Genomic DNA, 19175 nt, shown 5'->3' with positions numbered 1-19175 from the left:
CTCAAGGATGATGACAGAAGGTGCTATGGACGGACCTTCAAATTAGTTGAAGCTTTATAATGAAATGCCTACATGGAAGGGATTCATAAAATTAATTCTATATTTTATTGAAGTGATGGAGAAGGGTTTCTGTTATGGAAGGAGGTAGGTGTGTGAGGTATGCAATGTTAAAAATAATACTTGGTAATTGGTATTAATAAGGTCAGACCCAGCTTAAACTCTTATCATCTTTTGCTGTTATGTGCACAATTTTGTCCTGATTACTTTGCTATCACAATTTTTGACCATATACCTGGTTTTAACAAATATACTGTACTTCATTGCTTTGTACAAGGTTGTAACGTATTTAATTTACTGGCAACTGAAGTAATATGTGAAGTACAATGCTAGATAATAGCACATAGTGCTGTTAACACTTGTGAAATTGTTATCTTTGATTAGAAACCAAAACATACCCAGACTTCAAGCCAAACCATGAAATGCCACTACAGATAGATCCCAGGAAAATTGTCCTCAATGCTAAACTTAATGGATGAAAACTAAACCAAATATATGTATAGATAAATTGCCAGAATATTTTCTTTTGAATTACATATTTCACCATTCATTAGGAATTGAACAGAGTTTATTAAGCTATTACATTTTTTTTTCTTCAACACTCAAAAAAAACCCAAAAAAAGCAATACAAGAAGTCCATGAACCTTCAAATCACTCATGCCTTAGCTGAGGAAAATCAAATGACATTGTGATTTACATTAATTTGAATGCTACTTTGTGGCCATATAAAGCCAAACATACATGATAAATACAAAATTACAAAAATTTAGAAAATTTTTCAGAAACAGAAAAAATACTGTCCATCATTTACAGAAGTCCCTCAACATTGTCTTTTGTTTTTGCTACATTAGATTTCCAGATGGCCATCTTCAGGCAGATGCGGTGTTTGCTTTTGTCTCCGGGCTCCTCAACACAATACTGGTTCACCTGTCACAAAGCCGGAGAAGCAGGGATTCAAGATGCTCTGCATAACATAGGGAGAACCTGCAAGGGTAATGCTCTAACATCTTAAAGTTTTTTTTCCTGTGTGAATGTCTTAAAATTTCACAATAAATATGCTTAACAGAAAAAATGGACCAAGTAAGTACACACAAGTCTTATTAAACTTTGTTTGTCAGACTGCTTTGGAATGTACATTATTGGTTGCAGGAATTTACACTAAGTTTGGGAAACTTTGGGTCTAATTGTATTTTACAACAATAGTTTACAATAATTCACACAGCACTGAAATGTAATGTAAAAGTTTAGACATGTATATATATGGCAATTGTGTTTTGGAAATTAAATATATTAATTTATAACTGGGATTGTTAACCAAATCTCCACATACGTATATGCAGGTTATGATTTTTTTTTCTCTGACAGATTGTTAAGTGAATCATTTCAGCGGGTTCTTTAATGAAGTAAATTGGAGATACAAAATGCCAACTCCCTTTCTAAGGCCCAAAACCTGTCTTGCATTGACTTTGGAAGCTTTCTGTTGCAAATGACTACTTAATACTAATTTTGCATGTCCATACTCTTTCTAACTTGGGAAGTCATCACAACTAAGTTGTCCTCATCTTCATCTGGTGTCCATGCAACACCCAGGTCAAAAAGCTCATGGGCATGCAAAACTGATGCAACAATACTGAGAACTAACCACTGAAAACTCAGCAGTATAGGATTAAAGTTGGTCGGTTCACATCTGCCATGTTCTTCCCTTTATGCACTAATCTATAATTCTTGTCATTATTCATTTTCCCACTTAATAATGTGAGGAATGCCAATGCTAGGCATCCACTGAGTGTATCAAATAATCTCAGAGAAGTCACTACATTCAGTACATGCAAAGTAAGCTCCTTAATTCCAATCACAATACTTAATTCTATATTTAGAGATATGACTGCCATTTGGAGCTACATGTTATGCAAATACACAATACAATAAATCATGGGTCTAAAGGTGGCAAGCACTGCCTTGACCTTGCTGGAACAAAAATGAAGAGGGACGCTGTAAATATCGATGAAAAATAAGGGTACAACTTGATTATATGGTCCAAATCTGAACTCTATCAGTACTTGTTCCCTGTGAACCAGGCATGATTGCACTTGATGAGAATTACCAGAAATACAATTCAGAAATGAATTGGAAAGAGCAAAACAACAGATTTGCCATTATGTCAATAACCTGAAGTTACAATGTGGAAATATAGAAAAAGGTTGACGATCGCCCTTTTTATATTTATTTCATATACAAGAAGAGTGGTTGCAAAGTGGTCTGTCAACTACAACATTTAATTAGTGCCATTTCCCTTCCATTGCATTTGTTGGTTCTTGCAATAATTTATAATTACTCAATGCTTCAATGAGATCATAATTTGACCTCAGTTTGAGTATGGAGTTTCTCTGGAGGGATGTGGTGGATAACAAGTAGGGAATGTGCTTCTCTTTACATATTTATATCTATTTCAGCAATGCAAGCTTTATGTGGATGAACACTTGTTCTGCCTAAATTACCTAACCATAATTTTCATCTGGTTATTTGACAGGAGGAGGAGGGCAGGGCCATGGAACAGATGAGTAGGATTAATTGGATAATTCTTTCAAATAACTTTTCTATGCAGTACAGTTCTATCACTCTTTTGAATGTATCAGTAAAATAAGTGATGGTAGCCAAGCAATGTTGCGGTCAAGGAGTGCATTCTACATGAGTGTAGTCATACTGATCTGAGATAACAGATGAAAAGTTTTAACCATCGCCACGCTTTTTACTTCCCAGATACTGAAAACATTAAGTTCTGTTGATACACAGAATTAGAAGGATATAGGGGTTTTAGGGTTTCACAAGAAGGAAAACCCAGCAAACTTGGCCAAGTAGAACTGAACTATGAAAGTCCCAGTGATAATACTCTCCATATGCTCAGCAACCCGGAGAACCGTATGGAATGTGAGATTTGAATACATTAGCAAAATAACATAAAAATCATTGTCCACTGGTGATCAGAATAAAAACACAATTGAAGCATTAAAATTATATTATTCGTAATCTACATTTTCCTTTTTTATTATCTCTATGTGTAATTATTTCATCACTACTTGGAATTTTTAAGGATTTCTCTGCATCTTGTGATTGCCTTCCCCAGATTAATTTTCAAATACCTGTATTATGAGGACTTGATAATATTCGATTCCTGGACTGAATGACTTGATTGAAAGCAGGTTCTTAAGGATTTTTTAAAAAGCTTACAAAATGACCCAGAGTGCATTTTCAGATGACAGTAATGTTAAGAATATTAATGAAAGGTACACAAATTTTCTTAAAGTTTGTTATGACTTCTTTTGATACAGAAAGGAAATGCAATATAATCCAAAATGATGCCCACCCATTTAGATAGATGGGGTAAATGCAAGCAAGCTTTTCCCACCGAGTTTGAGTGAGACAAGAACTAGAGATCATGGATTAAGGATGAAAGGTGAAATGTTTAAGGGGAACATGAGGGGGAACTTCTTCACTCAGAAGGTGGTGAGAGTGTAGAACGAGCCGCCAGCATAAGTGGTAGATGCAGGTTTGATTTCAACATTTAAGAGAAATTTGAATGGAGGGCTAAAATCTGGATATAGGTCGAAGGGACTAGGCAGATTAATAGTTCAGCACAGACTAGATAGGCCAAAGGGCCTGTTTATGTGTTGTGGCATTCTATGACTCTATAGCACTTAAACTATTTTTTTAGCAGTGCAGAATAGTTAATTACATTATAGTGCGCATGTTACTTCAATAAACATTATTGACTGAAGAAAAATATTGAAGCTTGAAGAAAGTGGGCAAATGTTACCAATTCAGTCAGTAAAACAGAAACTTAATCAGCGCTTTGCTTTTGTTACTCTGGGAACAATCACACACAGTGCATACTTTGTCTTAATTTGGAATACTTGATCATCTGTCACAAACACAGCTTCTGCCATCTGAACACAGAAAAGCATGGCATGACACCCTCAATGTACATTAAACAAATAAAATTCAGTCACATCCATTTGCTTTAATTGTGATTTGATGAAAGAGCTTCAATTTTTGATGAAATATTGTGCTTAACAGGGTTACTAACAAAAGCAGTGAAATAATGCTGAACAATATTTGAGTAGGAAAGATTAATTCATTCACATCCAAATCCAGTTAACCAGTTTAATATCAATGCCGAGGCTACTCTTTGGGCTGCAGATATGAATATCTAAGGAATAAGTACTGATACTGCTCAATGTAATTTCAAAGCTCATGCATCCTGGTAACCCACTTTAAAAATTCTTAGTGATCTATAAAAATGTTTTATTCTCTATTGATATGGATATCACAATATGGTACTTGAATGTGCAGATCTGAAGACTGAAATGAGTGCAAATGAAATTTTGCCACTGACAGGCCACATTGGGTAACATTTTCCTTGATCTAGAAATCTTTAAGCTTAAAAAAAACCTTCAGCAAGTTGTAGGTGGGTAATCTTTTCTCAATTTCTAAAGCACACAGTTGCTCATGGTATAACTACAGCATAAGCTACATCGTAGGCAGTAAATGTTTAAGTTGACTATTTGTCCTGAAATGCTACCTGTACAGCAATGCTTCAAATTGCTTTATTAGACCCTGCGTTTGAAAGAATTTACAGAAAAGGAGACTGCAGTACAAGCATATTCTAGTATTCATATATTTTAACAAATATGACACAGCAGTAAAATGTTTGACTGTATATTAATGTGTACCCTGACAAAAAGTACTATATATCTACTTAGATATAGATTTTTTTAAAGAGTGACAGCTGTGTTAACACAGCAATATTAGATATGCAGTTTCTTTTATTACTGATATCAGCAGAGTTTTTGAAAGTTTGACTTGGTAAGTTTTTATCTGATAGGAAAGCAAAATTCTTAAGACAGCATCAATCAAACCACTTAAATATCTGCAACTTCCAATCATCCCATTCCCCCCCTCTTTCCCACCAAATAAAAGGCAAAAACAAAAAAAACACTGCCCACCCTTTCCCACCCTGAAAAAAAAAACAAGTAGAGCTCTAACGAGTCTTTTCATAAAGTGCACTGTCCCTGGTAATGGACCATGGGGTTAATGCGACAGAAACTGCGGACCCATTCCTTAACGTCAGAGATGCTGAAGAGACAAAGTAAATCCAGACTGGGTCACGGCTTACAGAGGAAAACAACAGAGAAAAAAAGAAAAATGAAGTGACTGCCCCAAAAAGGTTGCGTCAGTACACATAGGCTTCATTGTATGGATGGGGATTGCAACAGCCACTATCTTGTATATACGCCATGTTCTCATCAAAATGGGATAGAGGGACAGTATCCTCTTCATTGATGTGACGCTCCATGTCAGTTTTCAGTACAGGCCTCTGGTTGTCTGGGAAAGCCATGGAGAAAAGCGCTTCAGGGTCACAGACAAATTTGTACACATATCTTTCTCCAGCAACCTATAAAGAACAAAGTAAACAATTCCCATAAAGTCTAGATCTTCAAAGCATTAACAGAATCTTTAAACTGAAGTAACAAAATATCAAATTGCTGTCTGATTCCTGAGTGTTTTAATTTTGGAAATTTTATTATTTAAAAACTTACAATCATACTTTGAACATGTGCTCTATAAAGTTATGGGAACTTTTCTCAACATTTTCAACAGGACAGCTATGTTTTATCAGCACCTCTATTAACCAATTTGTTTCTCGCTTAATTGTATTGCTTTTTGAAGAATATCTATTCCAAATAAAGTTCTTATCATCTGTTAAAAGGTTGGGTCAAGAAGGGACTTTTACTGTTCATTTTTACTTTCATCAGTGCTGCCTCATGGGGCACATCAACTAATCGACTGTTTTTTTTAATGTAAGTAGGTCTCTAACTGCCTTTTCATCTCTGCGACAATCAACTCAGACTGATGAAATCTAATTTTTTTGTCACTGACTGCAAGATATTTTGAAATAATTCTGAGCGATACAAATTCACAGTGGAAATATAACCTCTGTAGGTAGATGCTAAGTAGGGAATTAACAGCCGGTATTGTCCAGAATATGATGGCACTAAACGACGACTCTTTTGCTTGCATCTTCGGAAACAGCTCTATTTCCATCTTTAATATCTCTATTTTTCCCTTTCCGGGTTCTTTTGAAGACCCTGACCTAGAGTTACACTCTGACTTTGGTTCTTTGCAGGAAAGGGACCCACTCTCAGGGTTTCACGATTGGCCGTTATTCGACATGCCAAGCATGCTTAGCTTGCCTTCGGAGGACCTTGATCTTGTGGCCCTGGAGATGGCCGGATCAAAGGTCAGAGTCCCAGCAGGAAATTGGCGAGTCGTGGGAGTTGGAAGATCTCTGGCTGTGTGCCCAGAGATCCGAGATCTTTGGGCACAGACCTCGGAAAGAGTGACACAATGGACTTTTACCATGGTAAAAGAGTGAGTTGTTTGTTACGTCTTCCCTCTCACTGTGAAACAGAAAACTCTCTTTTTCCCTTATTAGGGAGGTGGAGAGAGAGCCTATGGTATGTCAAATACCGGGCAAATGAGTAGTCTTTGGGGTACCGCAAGTTTGTGTCTTTGCTGCACGCTTGAGTGCTCGGTGGCGGGTGCCGATGCTTTTTTTTGCTGGTGGAGGAGGGGAGATCGTTGCTTTGCTGCTGCTTACGCATGGATGGAGGGGAGCTGGGGGGACTTTGAGGTTCTGACATTTAACTGTCATTCATCCTTTGGGGGCACTCCTCTACTTTTGTGGATGGTTGCAAAGAAAAAGCATTACAGGACGTATATTGTATACATTTTTCTGATATTAAATCCACCTTTGAAACCTTTGAAATACCATAAGAGGTTGTAGAAAACAATGACATGAGGAGAAATTATTAATTGTAGAACACAGAATATTAGATCACAGGAAAAAGCCCTTCTGTCATGATGTTTACGTTGACATAGATGCCAGTTTAAACAATAAGCAAGCCTGCCTACACAATGCCCATATATATCTTTATAGTTTATACTCTCTAATCCAGGCAACATCCTGGTGAACCTCTTCTGCACTCTTTCGAAACTTTCCACAAGTTTCCTATAATGCAGTAACCACAATACTACAAATGCAGCCAGAAATTCCTTTCTTTGTCCTTGAATTGTCCTACTCTGTTCCTTGTTGCCCTCTTGCTTTTTATGTATGTGAAAGTGCTTTTGAATTTTCCTTAAACTGGCTAAGCACAGACATAATGTATCCTGGCCCTTTTTACCTCTCTTAATTTCCTCTTCTTTCCTGCTTCCCATATATAGCTCAAGGGCCTTGTCTGATTTCAGTTTCCAAAACCATTAGATGCATCCTTTTCCTTTCTGACTCAGTTTGCAACTTCTGTTAATGTTAATCTAGACTGTAACGGAAACCATTTTTTGGAAAATTAACTTAATTAAAATAATCTGAAGGTAAATTTCTATCCAGTATATTCAAATAAACTGTAAACCTGGGTATTGAAGCTTTATTTTAGATCCTGTGTAAACATGCACCAAAAACAAGGTAAGAGGAATAAACTGTATATGGGATTTGATGGGACAGTATTTTTTTACGCAGAGTGTAAATGTTAATGTTAATGTTCCTGAACTTTGAATGATCCTGTTCTTTATTTCCTCACAAGGACATGTAGGTCCTGCATTCTGACTAGCTGGTCTTTAAACAACTCTGATATGTCTTATATATGGACATACCCAGTAACAGCAGTTGCCAGAATAATCTTCCCAGCTCTGAACTATAAAAGTTGTAATTAGCCTTTCCCTAATTTAACATATTCCTCCCAAGGTCTAGACTCATCTTTATCCATAACTATCTGATAACTTATGGCATTATGATCACCCTTCCATAAATGCACTCCCATCAAAAATAAATGTTGCTATAAATTCATATTTTTAGAATAAACTTGAGGGAGATACATTTTGTATTTACTTTAAGTCAGAAATATAAATGTTTAATTTTTGAATGCATTTGCAAAGCAAACCTGTTCTATTTCTCTGCAAAGACATCTCAGTTAATGAGCAACAAACAAAATAAATTAATAATGGAACTATTCTTTGAAAAATCAATACTTCACTTACTGAAATCTATGGGGTCTCATTATGATTTTTGGTCAATACTTCCAACCCACTTTTAGAAACAGCAAAGTTAATTGTTAGTCAATCTTCTAGAGTTAACCCAGCATTGTCATTATAACTGGAGTGAAAAAAAAACAACTTCCAGATCTGAAAATGGGAGACAAAAACAGAAAACACTGGACCCACTCAGCAGGTCAAGCTGTATTGGTGGGGGAGAAATGAAGCTGGCACTTCAGGTCAAGGACCCTTCACCATGAGTGGAAATTTGAGAAAGCAAGCATGTTATATGAAAAGGAAAGGTACTGGAGAACAGAGGGAACATTTGAGATAGGATGCAAACTAAAGCTAACAAGATAACAATTATTTATCATAAAAGCAGTTGGGGGGAGAAAAATCAAAAAAAAAATGGAGAGAATCCCTTTAACCTGACCCCAAAACAAGTATTAATGAAATTGCTAATTTCAATACAGAGGATTAATAGTCCTTGTAAAATACTTACTCCCAAGCAGAATATTTCAATAAGTACAAAACTGTATTTTCTAAATAAGTTAAATAAATTATTCTTCGATATGCTTGTGGAATGTCTATTGTCATTTCTTTCAAATCTATAAAAATCTTTTTGTGATATCTGTTCAGACAACATGACACTTCAATAGAAAAACTTTGTCAAACAGTCACAGTATCATCAAATTATCAGCACAGAAATGGGCCCTTCGGCCCATCACATTCATGCCAATCATTTTGTCCACTTAAACTAATCCTATTTGCTTGCATGAGGTCCATATCCTTCTGAGCAATCCCTATTCAACTGCCTGTCTAAAAGTCTGTTAAATGCAGTAATTGCACTTGACTTTACTAAGTTCTCTGGCACCATACTTGGGAAAGCAAACACTCTGTGTAAAAAAAAAAAGTCCCATCACATCCCATATACAGTTTATTCCTCTTGCTTTGTTTCTGGTGCATATTTACACAGGATCTAAAATAGAGCTTCAATACACAGGTTTACATTTTATTTCAATATTCTGGATAGAAATTTACCTTCAGATTATTTTAATTAAGCTAATTTCCAAAAAATGGTTTCTCCTACAGTCTAGATTATTGAACAGATTATTAAACGATTGCTATTGACGTTCCATGGGGCAGCACAGTAGCGGAGCAGATAATACAATTGTTTTACAATGCCAACAATTGCTGATCAAGGTTCGATTCCCATCGCTGTCTATAAGGAGTTTGCACATGCTTCCTGTGACTGTGTGTGAGTTTCCTTCAGGTGCTCCAGTATCTTCCCACATTTGGTTAGTGTTAGTGAGTTGTGGGCATGCTATATTGGTGCCAAAAGCATAGCAACATATCACAAATCATGATGCAAATGATATGCAGTTCACTGTATGTTTCAATGTACATCTGACAAATAAAGCTAATCTTCTACTACCTCAACACGTTTAAATTGAACTGAATAAGAGGAGGTACAACATGGTACATGCAACTTACTCTATACTATATTGCTGCCATGGTGATTTTTCCACCAGTAATATGATAAATCTTAAATTACAAACATAGGAGATATTACTTGATGATCAGCTCCCAAAATTAACATGGTTATGCAACAACTTCCTTTCTCTAAGAGTTTGCCAGATTGCTTATCTAAAATAGGCAAAACTTTAAAACTGCATATTCATTGGCCAAAGTGTTACACCACTCAAATTTTGGGACATCACTGTTAAAATTCAGTGAATGATGGCATGCTTCTTGAATGCAAAGGAACCACAGACATATTTCTGTCTTTGTTTGATTTCTAATATGTAGGTTTCTAACACTGATGGCTACAAAAAAAGGAGATGCAAGTCTGGCTAGCTGTCTTCTACCTTAGTTAATCAAACCTTCATCATTCTTTTCTCTCTGGCCCAGCTACTGACCACTATGATTATCTGAACTATTAATGAATATAAGAGTATGAAAAAGTGATTCAAACTGAGATTACTGGCTACTATTTCACTGAGAACATTCCCAAAGATTTTAGCAAAAAAAAAGAGACCAGAGTGATTTGGGCTCCTGGGATTAGTTTCCTTAGTTTAAGGAGTGCTATTTTATACTTGCATGTTAGATTTGGATGGTGTCTGAATAAGGTTTGAAGAACTGACTAGAGAAATTACTCATGCTTCTTGCTTACTTTTTGCATGATGCCTTTTTCATAGTAGTAGCGCAGTGAACGGCTCAACTTGTCATAGTTCATAGCAGGTCGGTTCTTCTGGATTCCCCAACGACGTGCCACCTAGACAAAAAAGCATAAAAGTGCACACATTTCAATACCTGCAAAGTAATATTCCATGCCAATGACATTGTTTCATGTTACTTAATATCCATTTCTCATTTAACTAAAGGAGCAAACACAACCTTTCAGTTATCTTAGCATTAAATGTGAAAAGTAGTTATAAAGAAGGCAAGACTTTATTAGGAGTCTGAAGAGATTTGGCACGTCAACAAATACACTCAACAACTTCTATAGTTATACTGTGGAGAGCATTCTGACAGGCTGCATCATTGTCTGGTTGTAGGGGAATGGGGGTGGGGGGTGCTACTGCACAGGACCGAAAGAAGCTGCAGTAGGTTGTAAATTTAGTCAGATCCATCTTGGGTACTAGCCTACAAAGTACCCAGGACATCTTCAGGGAGCGGTGTCTCAAAAAGGCAGTATCCATAATTAAGGGCCCCCAGCATCCAGGGCATGCCCTTTTCTCACTGTTACTATAAGGTAGGAGGTACAGAAGCCTGGAGGCACACACTCAGCGATTCAGGAACAGCTTCTTCCCCTCTGCCATCCGATTCCTAAATGGACATTGAATCTTTAGACTACCTCACTTTTTTTTAATATACAGTATTTCTGTTTTTTGCACTTTTTTTTGGTCTACTCAATATACGTAATTGATTTACTTGTTTATTTATTATTACTATAATTTTTATTTTATTTATTATTATTATTATTATTATTTCTTTCTGCTAGATTATGTATTGCATTGAACTGCTGCTGCTAAGTTAACAAATTTCACGTCACTTGCCAGTGATAATAAACCTGATTCTGATTCTGATTCTTTAGGATAGCTGTGTAAGTAATTGGACTGATGAAAGTAAACAATGCACCAAAACTAATCTTCTGCTACCTGGCCTGACATAATCATTAAATACAATGAGTAAAATAAACTAATTGTCCAGTTGACCACCCATATATCAAAAGTACACAAACTTCACTTAAGTAAAACAAACTATATCTGCAATTATATTTAGGGTTTGAATCAAATTCACACTCCATTCTTTAATTTATATTGTTGAACTAATGAGTTATATTCAACAAAATTTGTTCCTCCATTAGCAGTATAGCTTCACCCAGTTCTAGCTTCTCCATAATCATCCGTTTCTCCTCATCTGTGAAAATCCTTTTATGAAAATCCACCTCTTTGATTGCACCTTGCATCTTGCCTGTGAACACCCCCTTTGGCTCTTTTCTCCGCTGACATAATTTAGATTAGATTAGATTATGAGGACACGCAGTCCTCTTTTATTATCATTTAGTAATGCATACATTAAGAAATAAAATCCTTTGCATCACATTTCAACCAGAAATGCAAGTTGCTGCTACCATCATATTTTATAATAAAGTAAAAGAAACATCACTGACTCTTACTCACTCACCCTTTTCTCCATGGTATTGGGTACAGAGGCAAAATATAACATTTTCTATGAAATTAAGATTTGAACGGACGATGATCGAACAAAAATCATGTTCCAAATCCAAGCCTTCTTTCCTTAGCACTGATAAGCTTTAGACATACCGTTGAGCACATCTACAAGGAGCACTGCCACAAGAAAGCAGCAAGCATCATCTTGGATCCCACCATCCAGCCCATGCCGTCTTCTCATTGCTGCCATTGGTAGGAGGTACAGGAGCCTTAGGTCCCACACAACTAGGTTCAGCAACAGTTATTGCCCTTTAACCATCAGCTCCTGAACCAGCATAGGTAATTTCACTCACCTCAACACTGAACTGATTTCACAACCTATGTTCTCACTTTCAAGGACTCAGCAACTCATGTTCTCAATATTATTTATGACATAGTTATTTATTATTATTATTTTGATATTTGCACAGTTTTTCTTCTTGTGCATGTTGGTTGTTTATCCATCTTTGTGTGTAGTTTTTCATTAATTCTATTGTGTTTCTTTGTACCTACTATGAATGTCCATAAGAAAATGGATCTCAGGGTAGCATCTGATGACAAATGCATACAGTACTTTCATAATAAATGCTTGGAACTTGAACTTTGAGCATTGAAGTTGTAAGGAGAGATTCAACAGGCAAGGACTTTACTCCTTGGAGTACAGGAGACAGAATGGTAACTTTATAGAGGGGCATAGATGGGGTGAATGCACACAGTCTTTTTTTCCAGGGAAGGGGAACCAATAACTAGGGGACATAGGTTTAAGGCTGTGGGGAAAATTTTAAACAGGATCTGATGGGCAACCTCCTCATGCAGTGAGTGCATGAGTATGGAACAAGCTGCCAGAGAAAGTAGTTGATACAGATACATCGACAACATTTAAAAAACATTTGGACAGAACATGGATAGGAGGGATGAGAGGAATATGGGTCAAATGCATGCAAATGGGACTAGCTTAGGTGGGCATCTTGGTTGGCATGGATGAGCTAGGCCCAAAGGCCTGTTTCTGTGTTGTGTTACCTATGATTTATTACCAAGCACAGTGACATCCATCCTCTAATATGCTGTTGAACATGTATTACCTCAAGCTGGCATCGGAAAGCACTGGAGAAGTACATGGAAGTTGTCTCTCCAAAATCTAAATGTACTTGAAGGTTAGATGAACAAGTGTTAGCTTCCCCTTCAAGCCAAAAAATCTCCATAATTGACTCTTTGATCACTCACAACGAGCTTTGGTGAGTGAACCACATTATCTGCATCGCAAGCCGAAAACCCACATTAATTAACTATGAGCTTCATCAAAGAAAGAGATCTTTCAGAAGGCAGAGAAAATTGTGCTGAAGGTTTCAAGAATATTCTAAATTCGCCTTCAGCACAATACAACATCTTTATCAACTGCTGAGAATCCAACATTGATGATATGAAAGAGCATCTGGGAAGTCAGTGGCCATCTTGAGTGTCAATCAGGGAAGCACGCAAAGGCCAAGCACACATGACAAAATATCTACTCAACTCCCACACCTTAAGCTTCACCCGCCCCTGCAGCACGGCCTGCAGATTCCACAGAGGTCTGTTCAGCCACCTGCAGAACTGGAGTGCAAATAAGTCACCCTTGACTCTGAGTTTACAATCCATTTTTCCCATGGTAAAGTCACTTAAGCTGTCATCTATAAGACAACTAACCAAGAATCCACAACATAGAAACAGACCACTTGGTCCAAATGGTAAATGTAGGAGTTTATGCTGCACTTAAGCCTCTTCCCACCATCCTTCTTTTAACTATATTAGTATATCCCATTTCTTTTTTCTGTCATGTACATGTCTTGCTTCCTCTGAACTACATATGCACCATTTGTTGCAACTACTCCTTGCATTAGCCAGTTCTGCATTTTAACTATGTCAGAGTTTGAAAGTTTCTCTTAAACTACTTATTCAATTAATTGGAGACTGCCTTACATTTATGACACCTACTGATGCCCTGCTTCTACATCCAGGAAGCATCATTTCTACGTTTAACTTAGATGCAAGCTGAAAGGAAAACTCACAAGTTCGAGTGTAGGCTATATTCAGACCACAAACTAGATCATAATGTTTCCCTAGTACTCTGTTAATATCACATCTTAGTTAAATAACTAACACTGTATTTGTATAATGCTTTACCTGTATTTAATTTCTAAAAGTATATGGAACGAACATGGCAATTTAAACACCGTAGCTTTAAGATTAACTAAGAAGAGCTATGATAAACTAATATATTCATTAACTGTATATCATGCATTGTACCATACATACTTCAAATCAATTGACGGAAATGTAAATTTAAGGTGCCTCTCAGCCATTCTTTTGGTAAACAGGAAGAAAACTAGTTCATGAATATACATGATTTAAAAGTGTCTATCTGCCAGATACTTGAAAGCAGTAATGTCATACTGTTGATGTTCCTAGGCAAAATAGTATTTATCATCACATTTTATGAATTCATAGCTGCTAAAAAGAACTGCCACCTTTGATCTTGGCTGAAGTCATTAGGAATTCTTTGACTGTTACCAACTGCCAGTGCAGATATTCTCCAAAACTGGCCAGGGAAGGAGGGGACAAACTTCCCAAGGGCTAGTCTAGGCATGTTCCCCTGCGTGCTTATTTGGAAAAGAAAATTCTCATATTGCAGTAACATACCAACAACAACTCAGTTCAAAACAAGCTAAACCCACTCTGAAGGCATTTTGAATAACATCTTTGACTGGGATTAAAAACCAGGGAGAACCAGACTGCTTAGAACAACAAGGCGCGGAGAGGGCATCCATACAAAATAATCTGTCTGACTACACGCTTAAACTTAAGATACTCATGTAGAAAGTGTTTCTTTTATTTCCTTTTAGTTTCTTCTGACTTCTATGGAATTATTCCAAAGATGTGAACATAGCATGTGAGTGAATATTTCATTTATGAGAACAAAAGCACTACTTATCCCAAATGATGCAAGCAAATGAATGGAACATTTTCACAAATCAAACATTGTTTTTCAAAAAAAGGCCACTTGCTGCTCCATTTTAGCTGTAAATCTTTCAGGAATGCATTATTTAGACAAGGATGAAATTACTTTATTGAAGAATCCACTGTTGCACTGCCTTTTAGTCAAGCTACTCTTCTTTCACAACAAAAAGCAGTAACCAACCTTAAAGATTTATTGCTCAGATTGGAGCCTTCAAATGCTGTACCATTCTCAATCTGCTTCTATGGTTTCTCTTTTTATGTGGTTCCCTACCTTCACAATTATAACACTTTTGATGGTTATATTGTCTGGTTCAAATGAAAGCCTTAGCAGTGTGGATGTGCTCGTTAACGTGAAACTTTTTGCATAAGCCTAATTATAAAGTAGAGCAGCATATTGCAAATTCCAAATCAGATTCAATGCAAATTTTCGCAGATGCCTTGTTTGAAGTGGGAAGATGAATTCTGATTGAACAGAACTAAATTCAAAATTGGTCTGAATATTGGAGCTTACCTGAGGTAATTTCTGACACAGTGCTGTTACGTTACAACAAAAGTTTTTCGGATCTGGGTCAGATAGGTAAAAGGACACAACTCTAATTTTCCACTTAGAACTACAAAACTTTATTCATTAGGACAGAATAGCAAATATTAAAACACTTATCTAGGTGTGTGCAAGCCCCTCTCACTGTAGCACACCTTCCACTCTGCCTGATCTGCAGCATTGCTCATGGAGAGCCTGTTGGTGAGACCCTGATAAACTACCCCAAGACCCCCAACTGCTCTACTTTGATACCCTTCCCTCTGATATCAAGTGCTGCACTAAGTGGACCGATACATAGCACCAACTCAAACGCAACCATCCCTTGTCACCACTTTTCACGCGTCCCACTGCTGTGTTCACCTAACTTTCATGTTCCCATGGTTGTATTCCTATACTAGTCAGCAAAGTTTCTTCAGCCATTTCTATTACATTCAAATCCACAGTGGTGTGACATTTGACAAGCACAGAGATTAACCCTCTACAATACAAGTGTTAAACAGTAAAATATCAGTTAGAATCCTGAAGCCTTCTCCTCATCATATCCTTGTATCATCTGTGCTTACTGGTCTTATTAAAAATCAGAATAATAATACTAGTTGAGACTAACTTTTCAAATCCATGATTTGAATGGAGAACCTTATCTGCAGGGAGAATGCACTGAGAATTTCAGGAGTTAATTTTCAAATAAATTTTAAATGGATGGTTAAAATATCAAACACAATGTACAGCAAAATTCATGGGTGTGGAAATTTTTGCATGATTTTTGCAGGACAACGGCAGAATTTGGGTGATATGAAATAATGCAAAACGTTTACATACTTTTAAATACTCAAATTACATTCATAAATGGTTTATGCTGGATGTTTTTGCAATGTTGCATACTGTTTTCTTTACTCATTCAGAGGATGTGGACTTTGCTGGCAAGTTTAACATTTACTGTCTATCCATAATGGTTCCTGGGGCGAGGAAGCAGCTAAGACAGGGTCTGGAATCATAAAAAGGTCAGACCCAGTATGAACAGCATATTTCCTCCTTTGAAGAATATTAATGAACCAGGTAGTTTCACAATCATTATTATTGAGTAAAGCTCAGTATTCTAGATATATTGATTTGTTCAATTTTAAATTCTCCAGATGACTTGGATGATTCAGTCCTGGTTCAATGATATCTGATAGTAGTTTAGTAACTCAACCACTATGTTACTAGCTTTTGACAAAATTCCATCTTCCATAAGAAGTTGGGACCGCAAAACCTTCTCTGTGCCCTGGATAGTCTGCACATCACTTACTGTCGAGCAACAGAGTTAAATCATGATAGTTGACATCCATAATGAATGAATTATTGCAATGCATTTGGTGAACTATCAAACTTTTGAGTTAATAAGAAAGTTGCACAATTAGAGATCCAATACAGTTTCAATCCAAATGTATTAATTATCTAAAAGACTTTAAATATGAATCACCTGAGTTACACAAAGATCAACAAATGACTATTAATTTATTCAGTTTTTAGGCTTTTCAATCTGGTGCTTGCACGAAAAGCTTTGGCCTTTTTCTATAATTTCTCAATTCAAAATTTATAATTGGGAAAAATCCGACAATTTTAATGTGCCCATTCTTAAACCAACATCTTCAGAACAGTTCTATTCTCATTCAGTTGCATCTGTAAAGCAACACAGAAAATGTCTTTGCCATCCTAACCAATCTGAGTGAATCCTTCCTGCTCTTTGGTTCATTCTTGGAAGACATTGCACTAGACATGTCCATGTCAACGCACTCTGAAATCTCTTTTAAAGCCACCAATTCAACCCAATGAAGGCAATGATAATAATTAGTAAAAGAAATGGAAAGAAAGACAGTAATATAAATAGCATTTACCCTTTGCCCTCTACCGTTAATTATATTATATATTCCATGACATAGAAGGAGAGCATTTGGCAAATCCAATCTATACTGTTCCTGTTATCTCATTCTTTCTTGGTAACCTATTCACTCTTACAAACTGAAAACTAAAACCCACCTTTGCTCAGTCCTACTGCTTTTTACACATGCTTCAGCGAGTTTCTGTTAACTGCTAAATTCACTCAACATATTAATGTACAACAGGTTGGATTTTAGAAATGTGCACAAGGAAGGCAAAACTACATGCTCGAAGAAAATATTGTCACATGCTTCATCAATGCATTTCTCTCTACTATAGCTCTGGGAGTGGAAGTATTTGGTGAAAATTCAACGATTCCGCAAAATTTACAAGACCCCAAATAAATCCAGGTTCTGACTCAGCAAGAATTCACACTACACAAGTGAAAGTCAATGGCTGCTTCAACAGAGAAAAACAAAATAATACTTTCCTATAAGTTTTAACAGTAGAGTCATTAGCACATCTTGTCATCAATAACTTGTGCAGTTAGGAAGTCACCATTCTTCAGTAGATTAACTGGAACAGGCATATCAAATTGATGAGCAAATTACAAACTACTCTGTTATGACGGACTCAGCCATTGATGCCACAATCCTTTTCCCTTTCACTCTCCATTCACACGCATGACTTCAAGAAACTCAGCAATCTGGAGTTTAACGTAGACTATCACATTAGGATGTTGCAGCCTATTATTAAGGGTTATTTTTACAATACACAATAATAATTATTTATTATTTGGTATTGTCTATCAGTATAAAATAAAATGGCAGAAAATTCATGGTTACATCATCAACTAATTCACTCCACCTTGACTTAGATGGGCACTGCTGATCTGGCATTGCAGCTGTGTTGCTGACATACCTTACCGAGCTATACTGTATAGCTGGTGCCCCATCACCACCAGCAGTGCCTAAACCACCCAGTCGGGGCAGCACGGGAGGTTCAATAAATGTGGCCATGGCAGAATCAACCACACTCTGAAAACAAATTTTTAAAAATTCTTTTGGAGCATAAAGTAAATCTGCCACAGGAGTGTTTGGAACCTGACCATAAAACAAATGTTCACTGTGTTGATTTACCAAATAAAAGAGGATTCGACAGCCAACTAAAAATATACAGTTGGTTGCAAGTTTTTCAGGAAATAATACTTGATATTCTGTGGTTGAAAGCGGTGTGTGACTCAGAAAATAAATGTGCCTGTATTTACGTGCTGATTTTCACAAACTTAGGATATCTTACAGTGCCAGATTTATTTAAACTACTACTGAGGTTGCTAGATAAGTGGATAGGGGTGGTTGAGACATAAAACATAGGAGCAGAGTCAGGCCATTTGTCCCATCGAGTCTTCTCCACCATTCAATCATGGCTGATCCTTTTTTCCCTTCCTCAGCTCAGTCACTGGCCTGCTCCTCGTAACCTTTGATGTCATGTCCAATCAAAAACCTATGAAGATCTGCCTTAAATACAATGAACAACGAGTCCTCCACAGCTGCTTGTGATAATTAATAGCACAAATTTACCACCCTCCGGCTAAAGAAATTTCTCTGTATCTCTGCTTTAAACGGAGACGGTGCCCTTTTATCCTAGACTCCCCCGCCATGGGAAATATCCTTTCCAAATTTACCCTATCTAAGCCTTTCAACATTCAAAAGCTTTCAGTGAGATCCCCTTTCATTTTTCTAAACTCTACCAAGTACAAACCCAGAGCTATCAAATGTTTCTCATATGATAACCCTTTCATTCCCTGAATCATCTTTTTAAACCTCCTCTGAACCCTCTCCAATGCCAGCACATCTTTTCTTTGTTGAGTAGCCCAAAACTGTTCACAATACTCAAGATGGGGCCTCACCAGTGCCTTATAA

The 19175-nt window shown here is 36.8% G+C and overlaps 1 protein-coding gene across 3 annotated transcripts in view; it reads right to left on the bottom strand.

The window, feature by feature from the left end:
- Positions 1–386: 386 nt before the first annotated feature.
- The window catches only part of etv1 (ETS variant transcription factor 1), a 140375-nt gene continuing 121586 nt past the window's right edge, over positions 387–19175 (bottom strand). For 2 of the 3 annotated variants that reach the window (XM_072253385.1, XM_072253387.1), the window contains exons 10-11: positions 10316–10417; positions 387–5509 (exon numbers count right to left, since the gene is read on the bottom strand). In XM_072253385.1, coding sequence (XP_072109486.1) covers positions 5288–5509; positions 10316–10417 — 324 coding nt within the window. In that variant the 3' untranslated portion in view covers positions 387–5287. The remainder of the gene's footprint in view (positions 5510–10315; positions 10418–19175) is intronic. The other variant, XM_072253384.1, reaches the window with a different exon arrangement.

This window comes from Mobula birostris, chromosome 3 (assembly GCF_030028105.1).
Source record: "Mobula birostris isolate sMobBir1 chromosome 3, sMobBir1.hap1, whole genome shotgun sequence".
Classification (NCBI taxonomy): Eukaryota; Metazoa; Chordata; class Chondrichthyes; order Myliobatiformes; family Myliobatidae; genus Mobula; species Mobula birostris.
This window is presented reverse-complemented; position numbering and strand designations above follow the sequence as displayed.